General features: G+C 40.2%; 1 protein-coding gene across 1 annotated transcript in view; it reads left to right on the plus strand.

Annotated features, from left to right (window-relative positions):
- PTPRS (protein tyrosine phosphatase receptor type S) overlaps positions 1-19,495 on the plus strand; it is a 531,027-nt gene extending 511,532 nt beyond the window's left edge. Inside the window, exons 35-37 of the mRNA XM_089681016.1 lie at positions 431-585; positions 11,211-11,346; positions 17,615-19,495. Coding sequence (XP_089537142.1) covers positions 431-585; positions 11,211-11,346; positions 17,615-17,683 — 360 coding nt within the window. The 3' untranslated portion in view covers positions 17,684-19,495. The remainder of the gene's footprint in view (positions 1-430; positions 586-11,210; positions 11,347-17,614) is intronic.
- Positions 19,496-22,143: the final 2,648 nt, after the last annotated feature.

Genomic DNA, 22,143 nt, shown 5'->3' on the forward strand with positions numbered 1-22,143 from the left:
GGGAAGGGTTATACTAGGTTGTCCTTACAGCTCTGTTTTGCCAATGTCCAATCTCCTGATGTCAGCAACATAACCCTGTGTACCTGAGTACTCATTCTGTGTACTGTAATGCACTTCAAGAAAAAGGTTTTACAGGAAGTTAGATATCCTGTTTTGGTGAGTTTCAGTCTACCTGAATGGAAATTATGATTGCAGAGAAATTTTACAGTGACAGGAAAATAGCTATGGCAAAATAGCATTGTAAGACTATAATGAAAACAAGTATACTGTCAGTTTACCTTACACTACTATTTTTTCTGTTATTGCAAAAAAAATAAATCAATTTGACAATTTAATGAAAAAAAAAATGAACTAGTCAAACATTTATTTGTTGTCAGTTTTTCTCTGTTTAATCTAACCAGACTCTGTAACATGTAATGTCTCTCCACAGGATGGTCAGTCTCGTACAGTACGACAATTTCAGTTTACGGATTGGCCAGAACAAGGCGTGCCAAAATCAGGAGAAGGTTTTATTGACTTCATTGGCCAAGTACACAAAACTAAGGAACAGTTTGGTCAAGATGGACCAATATCAGTCCATTGCAGGTACAGTCGGAAATAAACCAGTAACCACCAGTGATCACTTGCAAAGAAGTCATCTGTTTTCATAGGTGTTGTGTACTCTGTTTTTTTTTGTTTATACCGATCGATAGATAAAAAAGCAATAATACATTTCTGCAAAGTGATTTAAATTAAGTACAATAAAAACCCACAAATACATGATTACATTTGTAAACATCCCTTTTAATCACCAGTGCACCCAGCTATTTTCCAAAATCACATCATTAATTAACTGGCAATTACCTGCATGCAGTTAGTTGGTTTCCAGTGCTTGTAGTATAAAAACATGTTTTTGGAGTGTTCGACTGGTGATTTAGCATTGTGCCACAATTTTCACCTCAAAGAAAAAAAAAACACTCCAAGCAGCTCTGTGGAAAGATGACAAAAAAATACATGTCTATTCTTCAAGTTTTTGAATATCTCTTGGATTCAGTTAAATAATTCACTGAGAAATGGAGAAAGCTGTAAATCCATAAATATTTATATACAGAAAAGTGAGCAAGGAGTTAAAAAGAAGACAAGTGAGGGTTGCCATTCTGAAAGAGATACAGTCTTAGTACCTTGTTGCTTCAGAAGCACAATGGTAAAATGGTAAAAGAAAGTAACTGTTAACTAAAAGCTCACATGATAGTTGAGAGGAGACATTTAAAGGGGGTCTTATTATCTTGTATGACGACGTAAATGTTCCACATAGTAAACTTTACGCATAGTTGTTTATTTTAAGATCATTGCAAATAACAAGGGAGCACTCTGCATTTGGAGGAAAAGAGGTTTAATATGGAAAGGATTTGTTACACAGAAAGCTTTGAAAATGTGGAAAAACTTAGCATGAGCTAGTTTTACCCCTTCATGACAAAGGTAAAACAAATCCAAACTTCTGAAACCACTTTGGCATGTGTTGGTAAAATTGTATGTGTCATACTTAGTAAATCCAAGTGAATTATAACTTGTTTTCTTTCAGGACAAACTGGGCTTTATTTGGTGGTAAATCGTAGTGAATATATCTTATTTTTGTAATAAAAAAAATATGTTCCAAAAAAAATATTGGAATTTAGCTGTATATTTCTTGCCATTACCATGATCTACCACCAAAGAACAACCCAAAACAAATTCTCCTACTCCTAACCATTACAGGTATACCACATATGTGAATGCTGTGCCCAGACTGCCAGGAAAAAGATGAGAGAGCAGCATGTAAAGTTGCTGCAGGCTCTGGATCGGTGTTTGGCACTCCTTTAGGCACAAAGTGCAGTGCAATACAGTGAGTTAGCCACAAGGTGCTATACAGGTCCAGGGCTGTTTTCCATTTGCCAATAGAATCTTGTCTCTGAAGACCCCTTAGGGGGTATGTCCAACAAAAAGTTGAAGATCCAGATGGGACATAGTCACAAATCTCCATTATCCCCAAATCTGCTATCTCTGAACAAATAGTGTATACAGTCAGGTCCATAAATATTGTGACTGTGCTCCCCTATATGTGACCTCCCCCTATGAGCTAATCTAAATTTATAGGGAGATGGTCAAATGAGCAACTTTTCTCTGCCCCAATTAAGAACTGATAAGGATCACATGAATTGGGGGGATGTTTCTCAAACACAAACCAGACACAGGCCAGAGTAATAAAAGAAGTTCAGGAAGAGGTGAGAATCAATCAACAAACAGACCAAAATATACAGTCAGGTCCATAAATATTGTGACATCGACACAATTCTAACATTTTTGGCTCTATACACCACCACACTGGATTTGAAATGAAACTAACAAGATGTGCTTTAACTGCAGACTGTCAACTTTAATTTGAGGGTATTTACATCCAAATCAGGTGACCGGTGTAGGAATTACAACAGTTTGAGGAAGATTTCTGCCAGATCCATGCATCGGATCAAGAGAGCAGCTGATAAAATACCATTACATAGCAGCAAACAGATATTTGAAGCTGCTGGTGCCTCTGGAGTCCCAAGGACATCAAGGTGTAGAGTCCTCCAGAGTCTTGCAACTGTGCATAAACCTTCTATTCGGCCACCACTAACCAATGCTCACAAGCAGAAACATCTGCATTGGGCAGAAAAATACATGAAGACTAATTTTCAAACAGTCCTGTTCACTGATTAGTGCCGTGCAACCCTGGATGTTCCAGATGGATGGAGTAGTGGATGGTTGGTGGACGGCCACCCTGTTCCAACAAGGCTGCGACGTCAGCAAGGCGGTGGTGAAGTCATGTTTTGGGCCGGAATCATGGGAACAGAGCTGGTCGGCCCCTTTAGGGTCCCCGAAGGTGTAAAGATGACCTCTGCAATGTAGGTGGAGTTTATGACTGATCACTTTCTTCCCTGGTACAGAAGGAAGAACTATGCTTTCCGTAATAAAATCATCTTTATGCATGACAATGCACCATCTCATGCTGCAAAGAATACCTCTGCATCAATGGCTGCTATGGGGATAAAAGGAGAGAAAGTCATGGTGTGGCCTCCATCCTCCCCTGACCTCAATCCTATTGAGAACCTTTGGAGCATACTCAAGCAAAAGATCTATGAGGGTGGGAGGCAGTTTACATCCAAACAGCAGCTCTGGGAGGCTATTCTGACATCTTGCAAACAAATTCAAGCAGAAACTGTCCAAAAACTCACAAGTTCAATGGATGCAAGACGTGTGAACCTGCTATCAAATAAGGGGTCCTATGTTAAAATGTAACGTGACCTGTTAAAATGTTTAAAAAGTTAAAATGTTGTAAAAGTTTGATTGAAATAGCTTTTGATTTCAGTAAATATGCTGCAAACACAACAAATTACAATTTTCAGTTCTTTACAACATATAAAGTGTTTTGAAACTTACTGTGCGTAATAATTTGGAACAGTGCATTGTAAGTTTTTTATGTTTAAAAAAAATACTGTTATCATTAGAAGGTTTGTTCAATAAAATTTGAATTGTACTCTTAATAGTTGATAACATGAGAATTATGCTGACTGTTATTTACATCAATTATTTAGGTAAATGAGAAAAATATAATTTGCATAATAATTTGGAACAGGGTGTAAGACAAAACTGCCCTGGTCTTACCTAGCTACCGAACTAGTTTAACTGGACCTGTTGTCTGCTTACATATATACTGCTACTTGCTTAGCCCAGACTCCACCTCTGTTCCTTCACATCTCCAAATCTCAGATGTCTGTCTGGCTCTCCAGCCTGTTTGTGTAGACAGACAGGAATAAACACAGGCTTCCACAATGTCAGGTTTCAAGTTGCTCTTGCAGTATATAGGAGCAGTGACTCGCTAGGGAATGCTGTCCTTTGTGAGGACACACCCACCTGACTCCAATCAATTTCCTACAACTTCAGGGAACCTGAAGATCTGTCTTTCACATATTGGACCTTACTGTACCCCCCATTTTGATCTGTGACTATGCGTTGGAGTACAGAAACCCCAAAGCAATGGTCAACTCCTCTTACCTCACTGTATCCACAGGAAGACGGTAACCTTTCTCCCTCTTTCCAGGACAATTCTGCTATCTTTCACTCTCTTCATGGGTACCCATAACCTTTTGCTAATCCTGTCCTGGCAAAAGTAAGCTCGACCACGAGAGGACTTGCCTGGCATTTCTTGATAATCTTTTCTCCCATGCCTTTTCAGTTTGGAGATACCTCTGTTGCTTGAATGGCATTTAAAGGGGAACTTTTCAATGCATCCAGGTATACATTTTAAACGTACCTGTCTAGAGCTATTTCAAAGAGTTTTTACAAGTATATTTCCAAGAGTGATTTCTAAGTAATCTGGGTTAAACCAGCCCTATCACAATCAGGAGATTTATGAACCATAGTATCTTTGTTGGTGTAACCAGGACTACTAAGCAATGACATCATTCCTTAAGCTCTTCTTGCTTTATAGACTTTATGGATTCTCACAGTAGCATAAATCCTCATGTTGACTGAGCTTTGAGTGTCTGGGGCAAATATACTTACAAACCTCACAATAGGACATTTTCTTTAACACCATCACTTTTACTTTAATTCAACTTTGAAGGAGTGAAGCTTTTAATCACTTTCAGACATTTTATCAAGCCCATTTTTAAAGGGTTCAGTACTCCTAGGTCTTCCCTTTAGCTCAACATTAAAGAGCTCTGGGCTACATCCCTTAACCATTGAACAATATGACTCAGTTTTACTCTCCTGGAGATTGCAAAATTGTGAGACATGCTTCCCACAAAATAACCTCCTGTACTAGTGCAGGGACTATCCCATCTAAATCAGCACTTTGCTTTAGCGGCCAAATCCCAAAAACTCAGAGTATTTTTCATCATGCAATGCAACATTTTCAGATTCATTTTTAGCCTTTGTCTTCCCACTGCACAGAGGGAAAATTCTCTCTGTGTGCAATGTCCATTTCACAGCACACAGTTTTACTGCTGATCTCTCCATAATGACTGACGATTTGGGAATGCCATGGTTATAACAAAGCAGGTAATTCCTCTTTCTGTGGAGCTACCATTCTTCCAGCACGGCCAGAGGGCACAATAACAGGAACAAACTCGTTACCCCCTGCCAACTTAATTTTAACTCTTACACCATTGCTAGGGGTGACTATAGACACATTCTCAATACAAACTGGGCAATCAAACACACCTGATTAAAAGTCAGGTTAGTTTGTGCTGTAGGCAGAGAAATGCCATATTTGGCAACAACATGCCTCCATTTACTGCATCTCAAGCAAATCCTTTGCTTCTATGCTTTGTCAGGAATTCCCATAGAATGTCTCCCTGGAGGCTTAGGCCTATCAACATCCTTCTGGGACCTCCAGGAACCACGCTCTTTGGAGCTTTTCTTTACCTTAGAACTATGCCTGTTGCTGGAGCAGACAGCTTTCCCCCAACTTGGACGCTTACATATCTTCTAATCCTCTGAGACTTCATTAATCCAGTAATTAATTTTATCACTTGGTGACATAATCTGAATTCTCTGGGGCCAGAGTATTCATCAAGCAGTACAGGCAATAGAACTACTGAATTCCACACACTTCAGAATTTCCTCTTTTAACTTGTCATAGTCATCTGCCTCTGGTTTCAGATAGACCAGGCATTCTGCAATTTTGATATCACAAAAGGTGCCAGAAACTTGCCCCCATGTACCCTTTGTTCAGACTCCATATCATCATAGGGTAACATCATTTGTAGCATGACACACACTTTAGCCCACCTATTAAATACTGGCAATCACAAGGGCATCCATACATCAGGCTTACACAAAACCACAGCAGCTTGCACAGATCCAGCATGTGGTGCACTGTTTAAATGCTGTTAGCACATTTGCCCAGTTCCCAAGGTTATGGTACGGACACCTGCCACAGTTTATCAGGAGAGAACAGCAGACTCCAGCAGAGGGAGCTTCACTTTTACCATTCACACCCTCCACTAATTGTAAGATTTAGCTTCAGATGGAGTTTTTTCAAAAGGGCTATTTTGACCCATTTTTATTTATCCACATGTCAAAGTAACACATTGTGGTTTATTTACTAAAGCTGGAGAGTGCAAAATCAGGCTCACTTCTGCGTAGAAACCAATCAGCTTCTAACCAGCTCCTTGAACAGATCAAAAGGGCTGCAAGGGCTGGGACAGTGATAATAATGGGGGATTTTAACTACCCAGAAATTGACTGGAGTAATGGTACTGCAGGAACAGTTAAAGGGCAAACATTTTTAAACCTACTACAGGACAATTTTATGGTACAGTTCATAGAGGCTCCTACTAGGAATGATGCTCTGCTAGTCCTGGTAATCTCAAACCATGCAGAGCTTATTACGAATGTCCATATAAAAGAATATCTGGGTAGCAGTGACCATAACATGATTTCATTTAGTGTTAGCTGTAAACAACGAGCACATACGGGAAAAATAAAAACTCTCAATTTCAAGAGAGCTAATTTTTTAAGGCTGAGAGCTGCTCTCCAAGACTTAGACTGGAAGGGAATATTGGCATCAATGAACACAACACAGAAATGGGAGTTCTTCAAAAAGACTGTATGTGAACACGCTGCAAAATATATTCCCATGGGCAACAAGTTTAACCAATTTAACAGCTCGTCCCTCCGGGTTGATGCCATATGTCCGGAATGCGCATACCCGCAGGGCCGCGCTGCGACGCGATCTGTCACCAGCAGTGTACCTCAGACACGGGCGATGACAGATCTGTGTACTGGCCCTGTTGCCAGTACCATGTGACAGTTGTATACAATGGATGGCTTCCTTTCATGCCATCCATTGTATACAAGTGTATCTAGCTGTGAATGGTCACAGTGATCACATGCACAAGCTTGGCCAATCACAGCCCAGCTGTGTCATGTGATTAGCCATGGCCAAATCACAGCTAATCACAAAAAAAAAACCCTGAATGAATTGATTTCATTCAGGTTAATGCTTTATTATAGCAAAGTAATTCTTTGCTATAAGCAAATTGTGTAAAAAAACAAAATACTGATCACTTCCCCAAACTAGTACAATGTTACTATGGTAACATTATACTATTTTGGGCTAAGTGCAATATGAAAAACAAATCTTAAAAAAGAGGAAAAAATTTAATAAAAAATTACAAATAATAAAAAAATTAAAGAAAATTATTTTTTTTTGTTATGTACTGTCACCAGTCAGTGTCCCTGATCACCGCCATGCAATTTATATGATGACACTGTACTGCACTGGTGACAGTATGGAAAAAAAAATAATAATTTTTTTCATTTTTTTCATTTTCCAAAAAATGACAAAAAAATTACAACTTCAAAAAACTCGCCATGCCTCTTATGAAATATGTTGCACTGTCTACTTTGCAAAAAGGGGTCATTTGGGGGATATCTGTACTGTTCTGACATTTTTGGGCTTCAAGAAATTAGATTGGCTGTCAGTACTTCAGGATTGATCAATTTTCAGATAAATACCATAGTTTGTGAACTCTATAACTTTCCTACAGACTAAATAATAAATACTAATTTGGGTTATTTTCACCAAAGACATGTAGCTGAATACATCTTGGCCTAAATTTATGAAAAACAATTAATTATTTGCAAACTTTTAAAACAGAAACACAGAAAAACGTGTTTGTTTTTTGTTAATTTAGCAAAAAATAAAAACCCCAGTGGTGATTAAATACCACCAAAAGAAATCGCTAGTTGTGTGAAGAAAATGATAAAATTTTAGTTTGTGTATAGTGTTGTATGACCGCGCAATTGTCATACAAAGTGTGACAGCACTGAAACCTGAAAATTGGCCTGGGCAGGAAGAGGTAAAAGTGCCCTGTATGGAAGTGGTTAAAAGGCTAAAAATCAAACCTATGTGGTTTATGGCCAAAGTTAAAAAAGTTATAGATAATAAAAGAGCTTTTATTAATTATAAAAATGAAGGAACGCTATCATCATTTAAACATTACAAAGAACATACCAGAATATGCAAAAAGGAAATAAAAGCCACAAAAATTGAAAATGAACGACAGATTGCAAAAGATTGCTGGACCAACCCCAAAAAATTCTTCAAATATATTAATAGTAAAAAGGTCCAGTCCGAGCATGTAGGCCCTTTACAAAATAATCTAGAGTGGGTGACTGGGGACAAAGAGAAGGCAAATTTATTTAATACCTTCTTCAGCTCTGTATATACAAAGGAGCATGGGGGAGCTCTTGTCCATAATGGGCATGGTATTGACACAGCTCCAGATGATCCACATTGGCTCACAGTTGATATGATCCAAAAACAGTATAAAGGTGAATAAAGCACCTGGACCAGATGGCATACACCCACGGGTCCTTAAAGAATTGAGCTCTGTCATTTCAAAGCCATTGTTTCTAATTTTTAGGGACTCTTTCATGACTGGCATAGTACCACTGGATTGGCGTAAGGCCAATGTGGTGCCAATATTTTAAAAGGGGTCAAAATCTTTACCAAGTAATTATAGACCTGTTAGTTTAGCTTCTATAGTTGGGAAGATACTGGAGAGTTTAATAAAAGACCACATAGATGAGTTCTTGCTGTAAAAAAAATAATTTAAGCAACAGACAGCATGGATTCATGAAAGACAGAAGTTGTCAAACAAATCTGATTTCTTTTTATGAGGAGGTGAGCAAATCCTTGCACAGAGGGGTGGCAGTGGACGTGGTATACTTGGATTTTGCAAAAGCATTTGACACAGTTCCCCACACATAGCTAATGCATAATGTAAAGGATTGGAAAAATCTGTATGTAAATGGATAGAAAACTGGCTAAAAGATCGTATTCAGAGAGTAGTGGTTAATGATTCATACTCTGCATGGTCTAGGGTTGTCAGTGGTGTACCCCAAGGTTCAGTGTTGGGACCCTTAGGGCTCGTTCACACTTGAGTTATTTCTAACTCTTGCCAATCGCCCCTATAGAGTTTGAAAGGCGTTAGACAGACGTTTGGGAAGTGTTTTTAATGCTCCCCAAACGCCCTATGCGCGTTTTTGAGGTGTTTGCCAAGTGTTAAAGATGCAACCACAAATGCCTATAATGAAGTTAAATGGTTTTAACGCTCCGCAAACGCCTACCAGGCATTTGAGGAGTGGCACCATAGACTTGAATGGGAGGCATCAACTCCTCCGGACTCCACATGAGTCGTCAGTTTTGCCGCGATGCTAACACTTCAGTGTGAACAGCACTGTGTGCTGCCATATGCAGAATTTTCATAGGCATTTGAGAAGCGTTAAAAACGCTTCCCAAACGCTTGTCTGACGCCTGCTGACAAAGCTAGTGTGAACGTAGCCTTACTTTTTAATATATTTATAAACGATATAGGGTCTGGGATTAAAATCCCATTTCAGTCTTTGCAGATGACACCAAGCTATGCAGTGGCCTAACGTCCTTACAGCATGTCTTCAGCTTACAAGCCAACCTCAATGCACTGTTTAATTGGGCAACTATGTAGCAAATGAGGTTTAATATTGATAAATGTAAGGTTATGCACTTGGGGGCTAAGAATATGCATGCATCATACATACTAGGGGGGGTACAACTGGGGGAATCAATGTTGGAGAAGGATCTGGGAGTTCTGGTAGATCACAAGCTTAATAATGGCATGCAATGCCAAGCTGCAGTTTCCAAAGCGAGCAAAATCCTCTCTGGTATTAAAAGAAGTATAGACTCCAGAGAGAGAGATATCATATTACCCCTGTACAACTCATTAATAATGCCTCATCTGGAATATGCATTTCAGTTTTGGGCACCAGTTCACAAAAAGAACATTGGGGAACTAGAGAAAGTACAGAGAAGGGCAACTAAACTGATACGAGGCATGGAGGAGCTCTGCTATGAGGAAAGATTAGAGGAGATTAAGGGGGGGATATGGTCAACATGTATAAATACATCAGTGGTTCATATAGTGAACTCGGTGTAGAGCTATTCACCCTGAGGTCATCACAGAGGACAAGGGGACACTCTTTACATCTGGAGGAAAAGAAATGTAAATCTCCAAACATGGAAAGGTTTCTTCACAGTGAGAGCTGTGAAAATGTGGCATAGACTCCTTCAAGAGTTGGTTCTGGCCAGCTCAGTGGATTGCTTCAAAAAAGGCCTGGACTGTTTCTTAGATACACAGAATATAACTGGATACTAACAATTATAGGTAAAGTTGATCCAGGGAATATCTGATTGCCTCTCGGGGGATCAGGAAGGAATTTTTTTCTCAGCAGGAGCAAATTGGATCATGCTTTGCTGGGTTTTTTTCACCTTCCTCTGGATCAACTGTGGGTATAGGATCATAACTTTTTTTTTTTTTTAATGGTTGAGCTGGATGGACTTTGTCTTCTTTCAGCCAGACTAACTATGTAACCTCAGCTTGTTCATTTAAGTTTTGGCAATAAAACTTGGAAGCTGAATGCAATGCTTACAATCAATAGATTTTAATTATTTATGTAAAACCTCTATTCCAAAAGGAAAAGAATGTTTGCTGTAACTGGTTATAAAGTGTGAGCTGAAGTTTGGCTTCAATTGGTTAGTGTATATAGATCTGCTAGTACATCTAACACTCCCATACCCTCAGACTGACCATGCTGCTTGCAAAGGTGCCCCCTGTGCTCATTCATCCAGAGTGGAGCCACTGTAATACATGAAGTGTGTAACTGGCCAGATCACCATGTGATGATTGATTGGCTGCATTATATTACATTTTTGGTTTTGGGTTTAATGCCTTTATTGACATTCAGAAAGTATTTTACTAAAGTCAGTAGGTACTGAGTTAAACTCCAGTCTGAGCTGTATTTATAGACTTTCTTAGTGCCTCTGTTTTGTTCTGCCTCCTTCTTGCACTTAATATTTGTGGACTATACTAAAGTGAGCTAGTGTTTGTGCTGGCTTGAATCAGGACTGCTCAGTAGGGTAAAATACTGGCAAACGTAAGTATGTAACTGAAGAGACCACCAGTTACAGAATATTAATGTCAGGTTTAAAATTAGAGCCTTTTGGCAGCTAAACTCAAATGCAGAATGTTCGTGTTTGACGTGATCCTATTGTAGTTTTTAGTTTACATAAAATAAAATGCATATGAAAGGTTTTGGCTTTTTGCATCTGTTCTTCGGTGATCCTAATCCAGGTTTTATTGCATTATATTTTCTATTCTTATTTGCAGTGCTGGTGTTGGCAGGACAGGGGTTTTCATTACCCTCAGTATCGTCCTAGAAAGAATGCGTTATGAGGGGGTTGTAGATGTTTTCCAAACAGTAAAGATGCTGCGAACTCAAAGACCAGCAATGGTACAGACAGAGGTAAGATAAAGTACAACTTTATGCCACACATTTTCAGGGATATTTGACTTTTATCCGTTTTCATACAAGTAAAAAAATACATATCCAACATGCAACATGAAAGTGATATTATGAAGTATATGTGTGTGTATTGGATAGTTTTGGCAGCAACTTATTGACGCTACTTGCTTTGATTTCTTTGATGATCTCCACAGTCTCAACACAGGATAAGGTTAGGACTGATTTTTCAGCAAGGAAAGTATGGATTTGAAGGGGATAGCCTAGGGTTAGGGATTAAGTTAAAGAAGAACTATCACAAGAAAAAAATAAATCTTGTTAAACTCCCAAGGGAATCCTGTGCAGTTAGCATTTGTCCCTATCTAAATCTGTGCAGGGTTTGCTGAGCTAAGGAATTGGATATCTAACCCCCCCTCCACCCCCACCTAGCTATCCAACAGCAGTAATCAAAGGAGACTCCTTTCCCACTGACTGAGCTCCTGCTCAGGAGCAAAGATGCCAGGACAGGCTGTGCACACAAAATATGCACAGCCCTCTCTAAGTTGCCAAATGGAATTCCACAAGAGTGCTTTAATTCACAAAAAAACAACCCGACAACAGCACAAGCCAGGTACTATGCTAGGCTGTGTCCGTCAAGTGTTGTAGCCAATTTGTGCTGTTGTCAGCTTGTGTTTTTATGAATTAAACTGTTCTACTTCAGCTACAACCAGTCACTAAACAAGCTGACAGTTTCCACTCTCTATGTGCCCTAAATAGTAGGTGGCAGGTCTCAATTGTGTGTACTGAACAGGAGAGTTGAAGAGAAATGGTGCTGCAGAATGGAGAGGGGGCGGGGATCAGTGCTAGCTGTAATTCCTTTTCCCCTTCCCCATAAGATCATCCATATTTTTAGGCTTCACGGGGGTGGAGCTACAGCCAGAAATGCCAGAAAATAAATATTTAAAATAATCCACTGCTTTGAATTTTATGGAAACAATTGCTGTATGCACAGAGTTGGAGGCGGCAATATACACAGCTTTTTTTGTTCGGTTGATAGTTACATGGTTACTTTAAAAACCAACAGAAAAAAATATAGAAAACCTCTGTATACACAATTCTATACCCACTTTTGATCCAGAAGAAGTTCTTCCTTAAGGTTAGTGTTTGTGTCATGTGTGAGATTAGGTTTTAGGCTTCATGTGTATGAGCAGTTCCTAAACTCAAGTTTAGGAGCTTTTGGCATTTTTTTGCCAAAGCTCCTAAACTCGGCTCCATAAACGCCTATGTGTCTATGTACACACAGGCTTGTAGCAGAGTGTAGGAGCTGCTGCATTTAGGTGAAGTTAAACCTCCACGTTCAGGATAGGAACGTTTTGACAGCGGGAAACCACAAAATGTGGCAGAACCAAGGCAAAATCGCTGTTGCCGCCATTTGCGGTTTCCCGCGGCCAACGATTATGCTAGTCTCGTGTACATGGAGCCTTAGATGGTTAAGAGATTAGCCCTAAAGTTATTCAAAGTATATGTTTTGTCAGATTTAAGATGGCAGCATCAAATATATTTCTCACGTCAAGTGCAAGTATGCCAAGTAATGGGTAAATGTAATACTCTCAAGATGAATCCATCTTTGTTCAGGCTTTATCCACGGTCAGCATCTACTTCCTAGACTGAAATGCTGGCTCAGAGATAACAAATCTATTTATATTCTTTGCAGTTCTTTGCAGTGGTCACAAATTCCTGATACAGAACAATCCTCTGCTATAGGTGCTCTCACCTTGTGACTTGCTACAAAGCTACATTGTTGTAGTGTGATTACTGAAGAAGAGGAGATTAAACAAATTCATGTAGCAAACTGATGAAAGTATCTGTTTATGCAAAATCTTATTCTCTCTTTTTTTCTAAGCCGGCTCATGCGCTTTGAAGGTACGGCATTCCCGTGTCGTCCCTTCAGAGCTGTGTGCCGTGGTCTGGGACTCCCGCGCGCATGTGCAGGAGTGACGTCATCACGGCCCTGCCTGTCAGATGGCCGGAGCTTGTGAACCCGGGAGGAAGACCAGGTGAAGATGGAATCCTCTGTAGCAGTGACAGCGCGCCGCTGGAAGGCTTTCAGTTTAAGGTAAGTATTACATATTGTGAGTATGTGATGCATACTAGCATATTATGACATTACCTTGCGGGGGACTTTTTCTCTTTTCTGCGGTTTATTACCGCTTTAATAACAAAAAGGTACCTTTTTTTAGTTATCCAGTTTCTGTATACAATATTGTGACAGAAATTTATTAATTTTGATTATACAATTGTGCTCAAATGTTGGCAGAAATTGTCAAATTTTGATTATTGAAAATATGACTGATCATGCCAAAATAATTGTCTTTTATTTCAGGATAGCAATCATGTAATGCTATTTATTATCACATAGTTGTCTGACTCATTTTAAAATCATAATGATAACAGAAATCACCCAAATGGCCCTAATCAAACGTTTACATACCCTGGAATGTTTGCCTTGGTACAGACAAACAAGGTGACACACACAGATTAAAATGGCAATTAAAGGTTAATTTACCACTTCTGTGGCTTTTAAAATTGCAATTAATGTCTGTGTATAAATAGTCAGTGAGTTTGTTGGCTGCAGCCTAGGCACTGAGCCATGGGGAGTAGAAAAGAACTGCATATCAAGGTAGTGCAGCTATATAAAAATGGAAAAGGATAGAAAAAGATATCCAAAGCCTTGAATATGCCGGTCAGTACTATTGAGTCACTCAATATAAAATGGAGTTGATTTACAGTGCTCTCTGCAAGGGCATTTGCTCCAGAACTCAGTAAACGAGGGAGGCCAATTGTGCAAACAAAAATGCAGGGGTTTTTTCTGTTTTTTTAATTTTCCTTGCATGTGATTGGGTATTTTGTGCTATTTGGAACTTCACCTAATTTACTAAGCTCTGGAGTAACATGCGCAGTCTATTTGCCTTTTAGTAAATCAACCCAATTGAGTCTCCATAAATGCACCCTAAGGCCATGGTGATGTGAATCAGGGAGTAGTCTGATAGGAGGGTAGTTCCTGTTTCTGCATCCGTGATCAGGGATAGATATCTGTTGGAGGTGAATACATAATCTATGCAAGACTATGGTTAATGGTTGGAAGAGACATATGTGTAGTCTCTACTCTGTGGGTTGTCAAAGCATCAGACATCTACCATTTGCAGTAGTAGTAGTTCTTGTTTGAGTTTCTTTAGTTTGCATCCCTTTCTTTGAGTTCATTGAGGGACATACACTATATTGCCAAAAGTATTGGGACGCCTGCCTTTACACGCACATGAACTTTAATGGCATTCCAGTCTTAGTCCTTAGGGTTTCATATTGAGTTGGCCCACCCTTTGCAGCTACAACAGCTTCAACTCTTCTGGGAATGCTGTCCACAAAGTTTAGGAGTGTGTCTATGGGAATGGTTGACCATTCTTTCAGAAGCGTGTTTGTGAGGTCAGGCACTGATGTTGGACAAGAAGGCCTGGCTCACAGTGTCCGCTCTAATTCATCCTAAAGGTGTTCTATCAGGTTGAGGTCAGGATTCTGTGCAGGCCAGTCATGTTCCTCCACACCAAATTTGCTCATCCATGTCTTTATGGACCTTGTTTTGTACACTGGTGCGCAGTCATGTTGGAACAGGAAGGGGCCATCCCCAAACTGTTCCCACAAAGTTGGGAGCATTAAATTGTCCAAAATGTCTTGGTGTGCTGATGCCTTAAGAGTTCCCTTCACTGGAACTTAGGGGCCAAGCCCAACCCCTGAAAAACAACCCCACACCATAATACCCCTGAACAAAACTTTACACTTGGCACAATGCAGTCAGGCAAGTACTGTTCTGGAAACTGCCAAACCCAGACAGAGAAGCGTGATTCGTCACTCCAGAGAACGCGTCTCCACTGCTCTAGTGTCCAGTGGTCGTTTGCTTTACACCACTGCATTCGCAGCTTTGCATTGCCCTTGATGATGTAAGGCTTGGATGCAGCTGCTTGGCTATGGAAACCCATTCCATGAAGCTCTCTACACACTGTTGTGCTAATCTGAAGGCCACAGGCAGTTTGGAGGTCTTTAGCTATTGACTCTGCAGACAGTTGGCGACTTCTGCACACTGTGCGTGTCAGCATGTGCTGACCCTACTCTGTCATTTCATGTGGCCTACCACATCGTCGCTGAGTTACTGTTGTTCCCAGTTGCTTCCACTTTATCATAACACTAACAGGTGACCGTGGAATATTTGGTAGCAAGGAAATTTCACGGATGGACTTATTGCACAGGTGGCAACCTATCATGGTATCACACTTGAATTCACTGAGCTCCTGAGAGTGACCCATTCTTTCACAAATGTGAAATTTGTAGAAGCAGTCTGCATGCCTAGTTGCTTGATTTTATTCACCTGTGGCCATGGAGGTTATTGGAACACCTGAATCCAGTGATTTGGAAGTGTGTCCCAATACTTTTAGCAATATAGTGTAGCTACATACCCTATTGTACTGAATTAGTGGCACTGGAACCTTGAGATAACACTGGGCGTTAGCGATATAATTCAATTCTTGCCAATAGCATATTGATAGTCTCCATGTGGAGCATCCAAATAATAGGTAGTCATATTCTGCACACGAAGGCTTATCACAGTCACATTGAGTTGAAGGGAAAATTTTTGGATCTGTAATTGAAGCACTACACAGAAATGTTCATGTCCAAGATGAAATATATTCAAAACATAAATTGAGCCCTCTGTTAGGCATAAAGTTCAATTTGGGCATGAACATTTCTGTGTTGTTCTTTAATTCCAGATTCAAATACTTATCTTTTTGTAGCTTTTGCCATTGTTTGTTCATACTGCTTGCTGAAACTGAGCAAACTGCTTAGGGAAAGGGTTATGCCCCCTTGATGCTGTCCTGCAGTTTTTATACCTAATGTGCAATCCTCCTATAGGCAGAAGTTTAAACCATAGTTCACGAGTAGGCTTTGCTGTGTCCCTCACTGAACTCTAGGAGCCTCACATAGACTCGCAGTTGGGGAGTGCTAAAAACATGCAAACAAGCTGCATTTTTAGCAACTCAAACAAATGCCCCCCCCCTCCCCCTTAAGCTGCAAAGGAAATTAAGCCTGCCAGACGAGACCCATTCAGGTGAATGGGGAAGCGATGCAGACACCCTGCCGGCACACACAGTGCCAGCACTTGCGTGTTAGTCTGGGAACAATGGGGTTAAAACAGGCAGTAAGGAGGCGTCACTTTGCTGTCATGTCAAATACCTCTGAAAAGTGATCCGAACACTGATTATTTTCAGAATCAAGGCAGTTTAGACACAAGTCTGAACTTAGCCAAGAAAGGATTTTTGGGTCAGTGCAAAAAATCTATTATTTCTATGTTACATCTTGAATCATCTTATCTAGAAAATTAACGTATTATTATTTGTCCACCACATTGTTAGGTTTGTCTATGTAAAGTTCATTTGTGTAACAAAAAACATTTCTGACCATCAAAAAAAAAAGTTTCCTCAGCATTTTTATGCTTTTGACTAAGGCTAGGTTCACACTAGAATGCGGTGCAAGAAACCCTTGTTCCTTGTGAGTTTCCTGCACTGCGTTCAAAACACACTACAGTTGCGATCTGTAGTGGGTGTCAGTGTTAACAATGCCCCAAACGTAAAGCGCAAACACAGCACGTTTCCCTGCACCTGATCTTATTGTACAAAAAAATACCATGCAATCCAGTTGCAGTGCATTTCCAAAAGTAGTGAAAGCTCTATTTTTGGTGTGATGCAGTGTGATTTGAGCCCATTCAAATTGAATTGGCTCAAATTGCACTTCACTGAATCGCATGTGAACAGCACAGGAATGCACAGCAATTCTTGTGCAATTCATAGTGTGAACCGGAGCTAAATGGTATGTGTAAGGTTGCCTACAAAACATACATATTTGGAGGGGCCCTAGGATGAGCTTTCTTATTAAATGTTAGGTAATGATTGCCATTTCCCTTCAGGTAAGTTCCTATAGTTTTCAACCAAAATATACATTAAAAGAAAGTGTATAGAAAATATTTATATTCAATATCCCTCCTAGATTGTAAGCTCCAAGGAGCAGGGCCCTCCTATCCCTCTTGTATTGAACTGTATTGTTGCTGTATTGTCTCCCATTATATTGTAAAGCGCTGAGCAAATTGTTGGCGCTATATAAATCCTGTATAATAATAATATAATAATAATAATATAAATATATGTTGGGGTAAACCAGAGGTAACCTTTTTTCCTTTTTTCTGTTTTAGGATGAATACCAGTTTTGCTACCAAGCCAGTTTGGAGTATCTGGGCAGCTTTGATCACTATGCAACATAAGAAGCCATTATAATTGAACATGTTCAACCACTGATTTTGATGCAGTCTCTGCTGACCCTCTTAAAAAGACTAATCACATAAACTACACAAAAAAAAAAGGAAAAAAGGGGCTGGCACCAAGGGATGGGAGGTTACTGAAAACATTTTTACAGACTTCGCGTTCAGAACTCCGTGGTGCAGAGCTTACTTTTGAGACTTGGGTCAATTCTATTTCAAAATGCTTTTGGTTCTGATACCTCAAGCCCTTTTCTTGAGTATACATGGATCTCAAACCGGAAGTGGTGCTCTCAGATAGCATAACAATATATGTTCTTTATTAGAAGAATAGGAGAAAATAATGTGGCATCCCTGAGGTTCATGTTATTTGAGTATTTTAAAGTAGAACTGTTTGGGCAGAATAACAGCAATGTTCTTGTGAAATGGTAAAATTTAGTTATGTATGCTTGTGTCTTAACAGAGAGGCTTTGTTAAAAAAAGAAAAAAAAGAAAAAAAATGAAAAACACTCAAGCAAAAAGTGAAATTAAGCAGGCCCTTGGTGTAAACTATGGCATGGATTAATTGTAATTTACCTGCAGAGCCACTACAACCTGCCTCTGACTTGAAACATTCCTTGTAAATCGTGATTATGTTCAAACATATTACTAACAGCTCGCACATATCTTATTTAAGTCCTGCAAAAGGCCTCAACCTTCTAAATTTTACAGATCTAGTCTCACTATAAGAGTTCACAAAACTTTCATTTGGAAGAAAAGACAGAAATGGGCTGCAGACTTAACATCTGGCAGTTTTCTGACTGCAGCCAACTTGTGTTTTTCTATGTACATGATGCAGTGTCCACAACCACAAAAGTGTGGTTTGTATAATACTTTTGAGTGTATGCCAGTAGCTTGCTTTAAGTATTGTATTTGTATCCATTCAAGTGACATTAAAATTAGACTCCTTTTTTATATTGTGGTTCCTTTTGTAAATAGATTAATGTCCATGAAATGAAGAAACGTGCTGCTGTCCATATTCTGTTGAAATACTATTTTTTCACTGTGGAGATGTTAAGCGTGAAGGGAACTACATATACAGGTCAACTGCTCTTCACCACACTACTTTTATACTCCAGATTATAAAAGGATCCTCATACAAGCATACATATATGTATGTACATACATTTTTAGCATATCATTCTGACAGAGGAACTTGTCACAAATGTACCAAAAATATTTATTATAGAAACAGGTGGGGAACATAAAACAGCAGCTCAACTTGTATTGCAAGCCTGTCCTATTGAGATATATAATTTTTTTTTTTTTGCATTAGGGACTACCCATCTAAAACTTAATTGTGCTACTTGGCAACCATCTGAGACTGTTCTCACTGCCCCCCCCACGTGCGCACACACACATTAGTGCAATTACTGCAAACCTTAAGAGAAGTATGTCATGCAAAATTCATCTGTTGCTCAAAATTTTGCATTTTGTGGAACAATCAGTAAGATTCCATTAATCCTGTAGCTAAGCGAGCCATGTAAACCTAACAAAAGGGCATTCTGAATATGAAGAAAAAGGCACTTGCACTGCTTAATTTTTTTTGTTTTGGAAAAGTTAAAAAGGTGAGAAATTTGTTCCAGTTTAATGCATATTGCATCCAGCAATATGGAAGCCACTTTTATGATATAAATATTAGCTTCAACCCTCTGCTCATCTTAATCACCAAAAGCAAATGTCTTTATAACTGAAGGTACAGCAGAAATGTGATGTATTGATTATATTATACTGTACAAGTAGAAATATCAACTTTGTATTAAAGCCTGAAATTACAAATTTGACTAATTTTCTGTCTGAACAAACAAAAAAAGATGGGCTGATAATGTCAGAAAATGAAAGTGATTGAATTCAAGAATATTAAGAGCACCAACCATGTATTCAAAATATAAAAATGTATTTATAAAGGTTACATTCACTGCATGACCTGCAGGAGTATAGAAAAAACATGGATGTGAGAGTAAGGACATATTTACACATTGGCACCTCCTAAAAAAAACAACATATTTTAATGAACTTTATCACTGAAACTGTGAAACACAGTAATCTTAAACAAAAATTATTTGCATATTTAGCTTACAGTTTGAATTAAAACAATTCGGATAGTGGGCAGAGCCATGCAAATTTCCTCATTCCTCAGGCCTAATATTACAGAGCTACCAATTCTAATCTGTATACTGTTGTTAAAGGAATCATGGCTTCCACATACGGTGTAGTTATACTATTTGTTGGTTACTGTGCCAGTGAAAGCTTGAAAGATTCTATCAATTTAATTAGGAAATGGATACTGCAGCATTTCCCAGATGTCATTTTGATGCCTGAAATTGCTGATGATAGCCTCAGGGATGTAGCAATTGGGGGGAGAAAAGTAGGGCAGAGGAAATGTTAGTATGTGCAGTATATCCTACGACCCCTAAACTGGTTAATTTTGGCTGTTTCAATTCAAATAAGTTTTTCTTCAGACTTCATTAGGAGACAAAGCCTTTGGCCAGTTGGCCAACCAGAAGCAATAACCAAAAGTATGTTCGGTGCATACAAAAGCAACGGGAGCAACTCCTTCTGGTGGCTTCTTTTATTCCTGTGGGTCTGTTGCAGCTATTTAATTGTCCAGTTGTTGACCCTTTGGTTATTGCTTGTGGATGTCCCATGGTTTAATTATAAAATAAATTTTGACGTACCTGTAAATTCTGTATCCTGGAGTACAGTACAGGACATAGGTCCCTCCCCTCTCTTCTCTATAATCTTTCTATTGCTGGCTAACAAAACTGGAGCATCACAAATGAACGGGGGAAACCCAGCAAAGCTATTGCCGGTGTCCAACCATTTAAAGGTAGTGGCAAATAACTCATGGGGTCTGAATTGATTCCTGTACTGTAGAATATGCAATTTGCATGTATGTCAAAATTTTGCATCCAGAGACCTAAGAGCAGTTTGGAACTAGTTTCTTTAGCTTCTGCCGATAGCTACTCTCCTATTCTGCTGTAGAACAGTGGACATTAGGTCATGGAAGGGAGTCAGGACCACAGTCTTGACAACCCCAGTACCTCTGGTACTGGGCATGGCCGGATCTAGGGGGGTGCTTGGGTGGGCTACGCCCCCCCAGATTTCCGTTGTGCCCCCCCCAGGCCAGCCACCCGATGGATGTTTTGCCTGGCTACTTCCCTCTAGCCCCACAGTCAACACTGGTACAAGCCTACAAGAGGAGGAAAAAAGAGTGGCAGAGAGGGGAGAGACTGTAGAAGGGGCTGTGCTTTCCCTCCTATTAGAACAGTGTTCCTCCGTTTGACAGATAAGACAGGATTGCTTATCTGTCGGACTGCACACATGGTTTGATTACCCACTCCCTATGTCCTCCAATGGCTACTCGGCACCCGGCAGCAGGACACATGGGTGGGGAGCAGGTATTCAAACCATGTGTGCAACCCAACAGAAGAGCATTCCTGTGTTATCTGTCACACGGAGGAACGCTGTTCTGATAGGAGGGGAAAGAACAAACCCACACCTGCTTCTGGCTCTGTAGCAGTGTCCCCCCCCCCCTCCGCTTGTAAGGCTTGTGATAGGAAGGGGGAGTTGGAGATTTGGGAATGTGTGCTAGGAGGAGGAATGGGGAAGGGATGATATGTGCTAGGAGTGGGGTTTGGGGAGAATTGAGCCAGGAGGGGGGATTGGGGGGAATGTTTGTGCTGGGAGGTTGTGGTGGGATGGGGGGGGGGGGGATTTGTGCTAGGAGGGGGGATTTGGGTAGGGAGGAAGGATTTGTCCTGGGAAAGGTAATTTGTAAGGGGTTGTGCTAGGAGGAGGGATTGGGGGGAATTTGTTTGGGGGAGGGGATTGTGCAAGAAGGGAGGTGTCCGAATTTAGGCTAAAAGGGGGGATTGGGAAGAATGTATGTGGGGTGGGTTGTACTAAGGGGGTATCGGGAGAGATTTATGCTAGGAGGGGGGACTGGGGGGATTTGGGTAGGAAGGGATGATTTGTCCTGGGAAGGGTCATTTAGAGGGGTTGTGCTAGGGGAAGGGACTGGGGAGAATTTGTTCTAGGAGGAGGGATTGGGGGGAAATTTTGTGTTCGGAGGTTGTAGTAAGATGGGGGTATGCGCTGGGCAATTTTTGCTAGGAGGGGGGATTTGTCCTGGGAAAGGTAATTTGTAGGGGGTTGTGTTAGGTGGAGGGATTGGGGGGGGGATTTGTGGAAGAAGGGGGGGAGGGAATTTGGGCTAAAAGGAGGGATGGGGGGGATGATATTTTCTAGGAGGGGGTTTGGGGGAATTGAGCCAGATTGGGAGGATTTTTTGTGCTGGGGGGGGTTTTACTAAGGGGGTATTGGGGGGATTTGTGCTAGGGGGAGGGATTGAGGAGAATTTGTTCTAGGAGGGGGGGGGTTTGGGCTAAAAGTAAGGATGGGGGGGATGATATGTGCTAGGAGGG

This window comes from Staurois parvus, unplaced genomic scaffold (assembly GCF_062004578.1).
Source record: "Staurois parvus isolate SC_StPar_1 unplaced genomic scaffold, SC_StPar_1.0 ptg000256l, whole genome shotgun sequence".
In the NCBI taxonomy this organism is placed as follows: Eukaryota; Metazoa; Chordata; class Amphibia; order Anura; family Ranidae; genus Staurois; species Staurois parvus.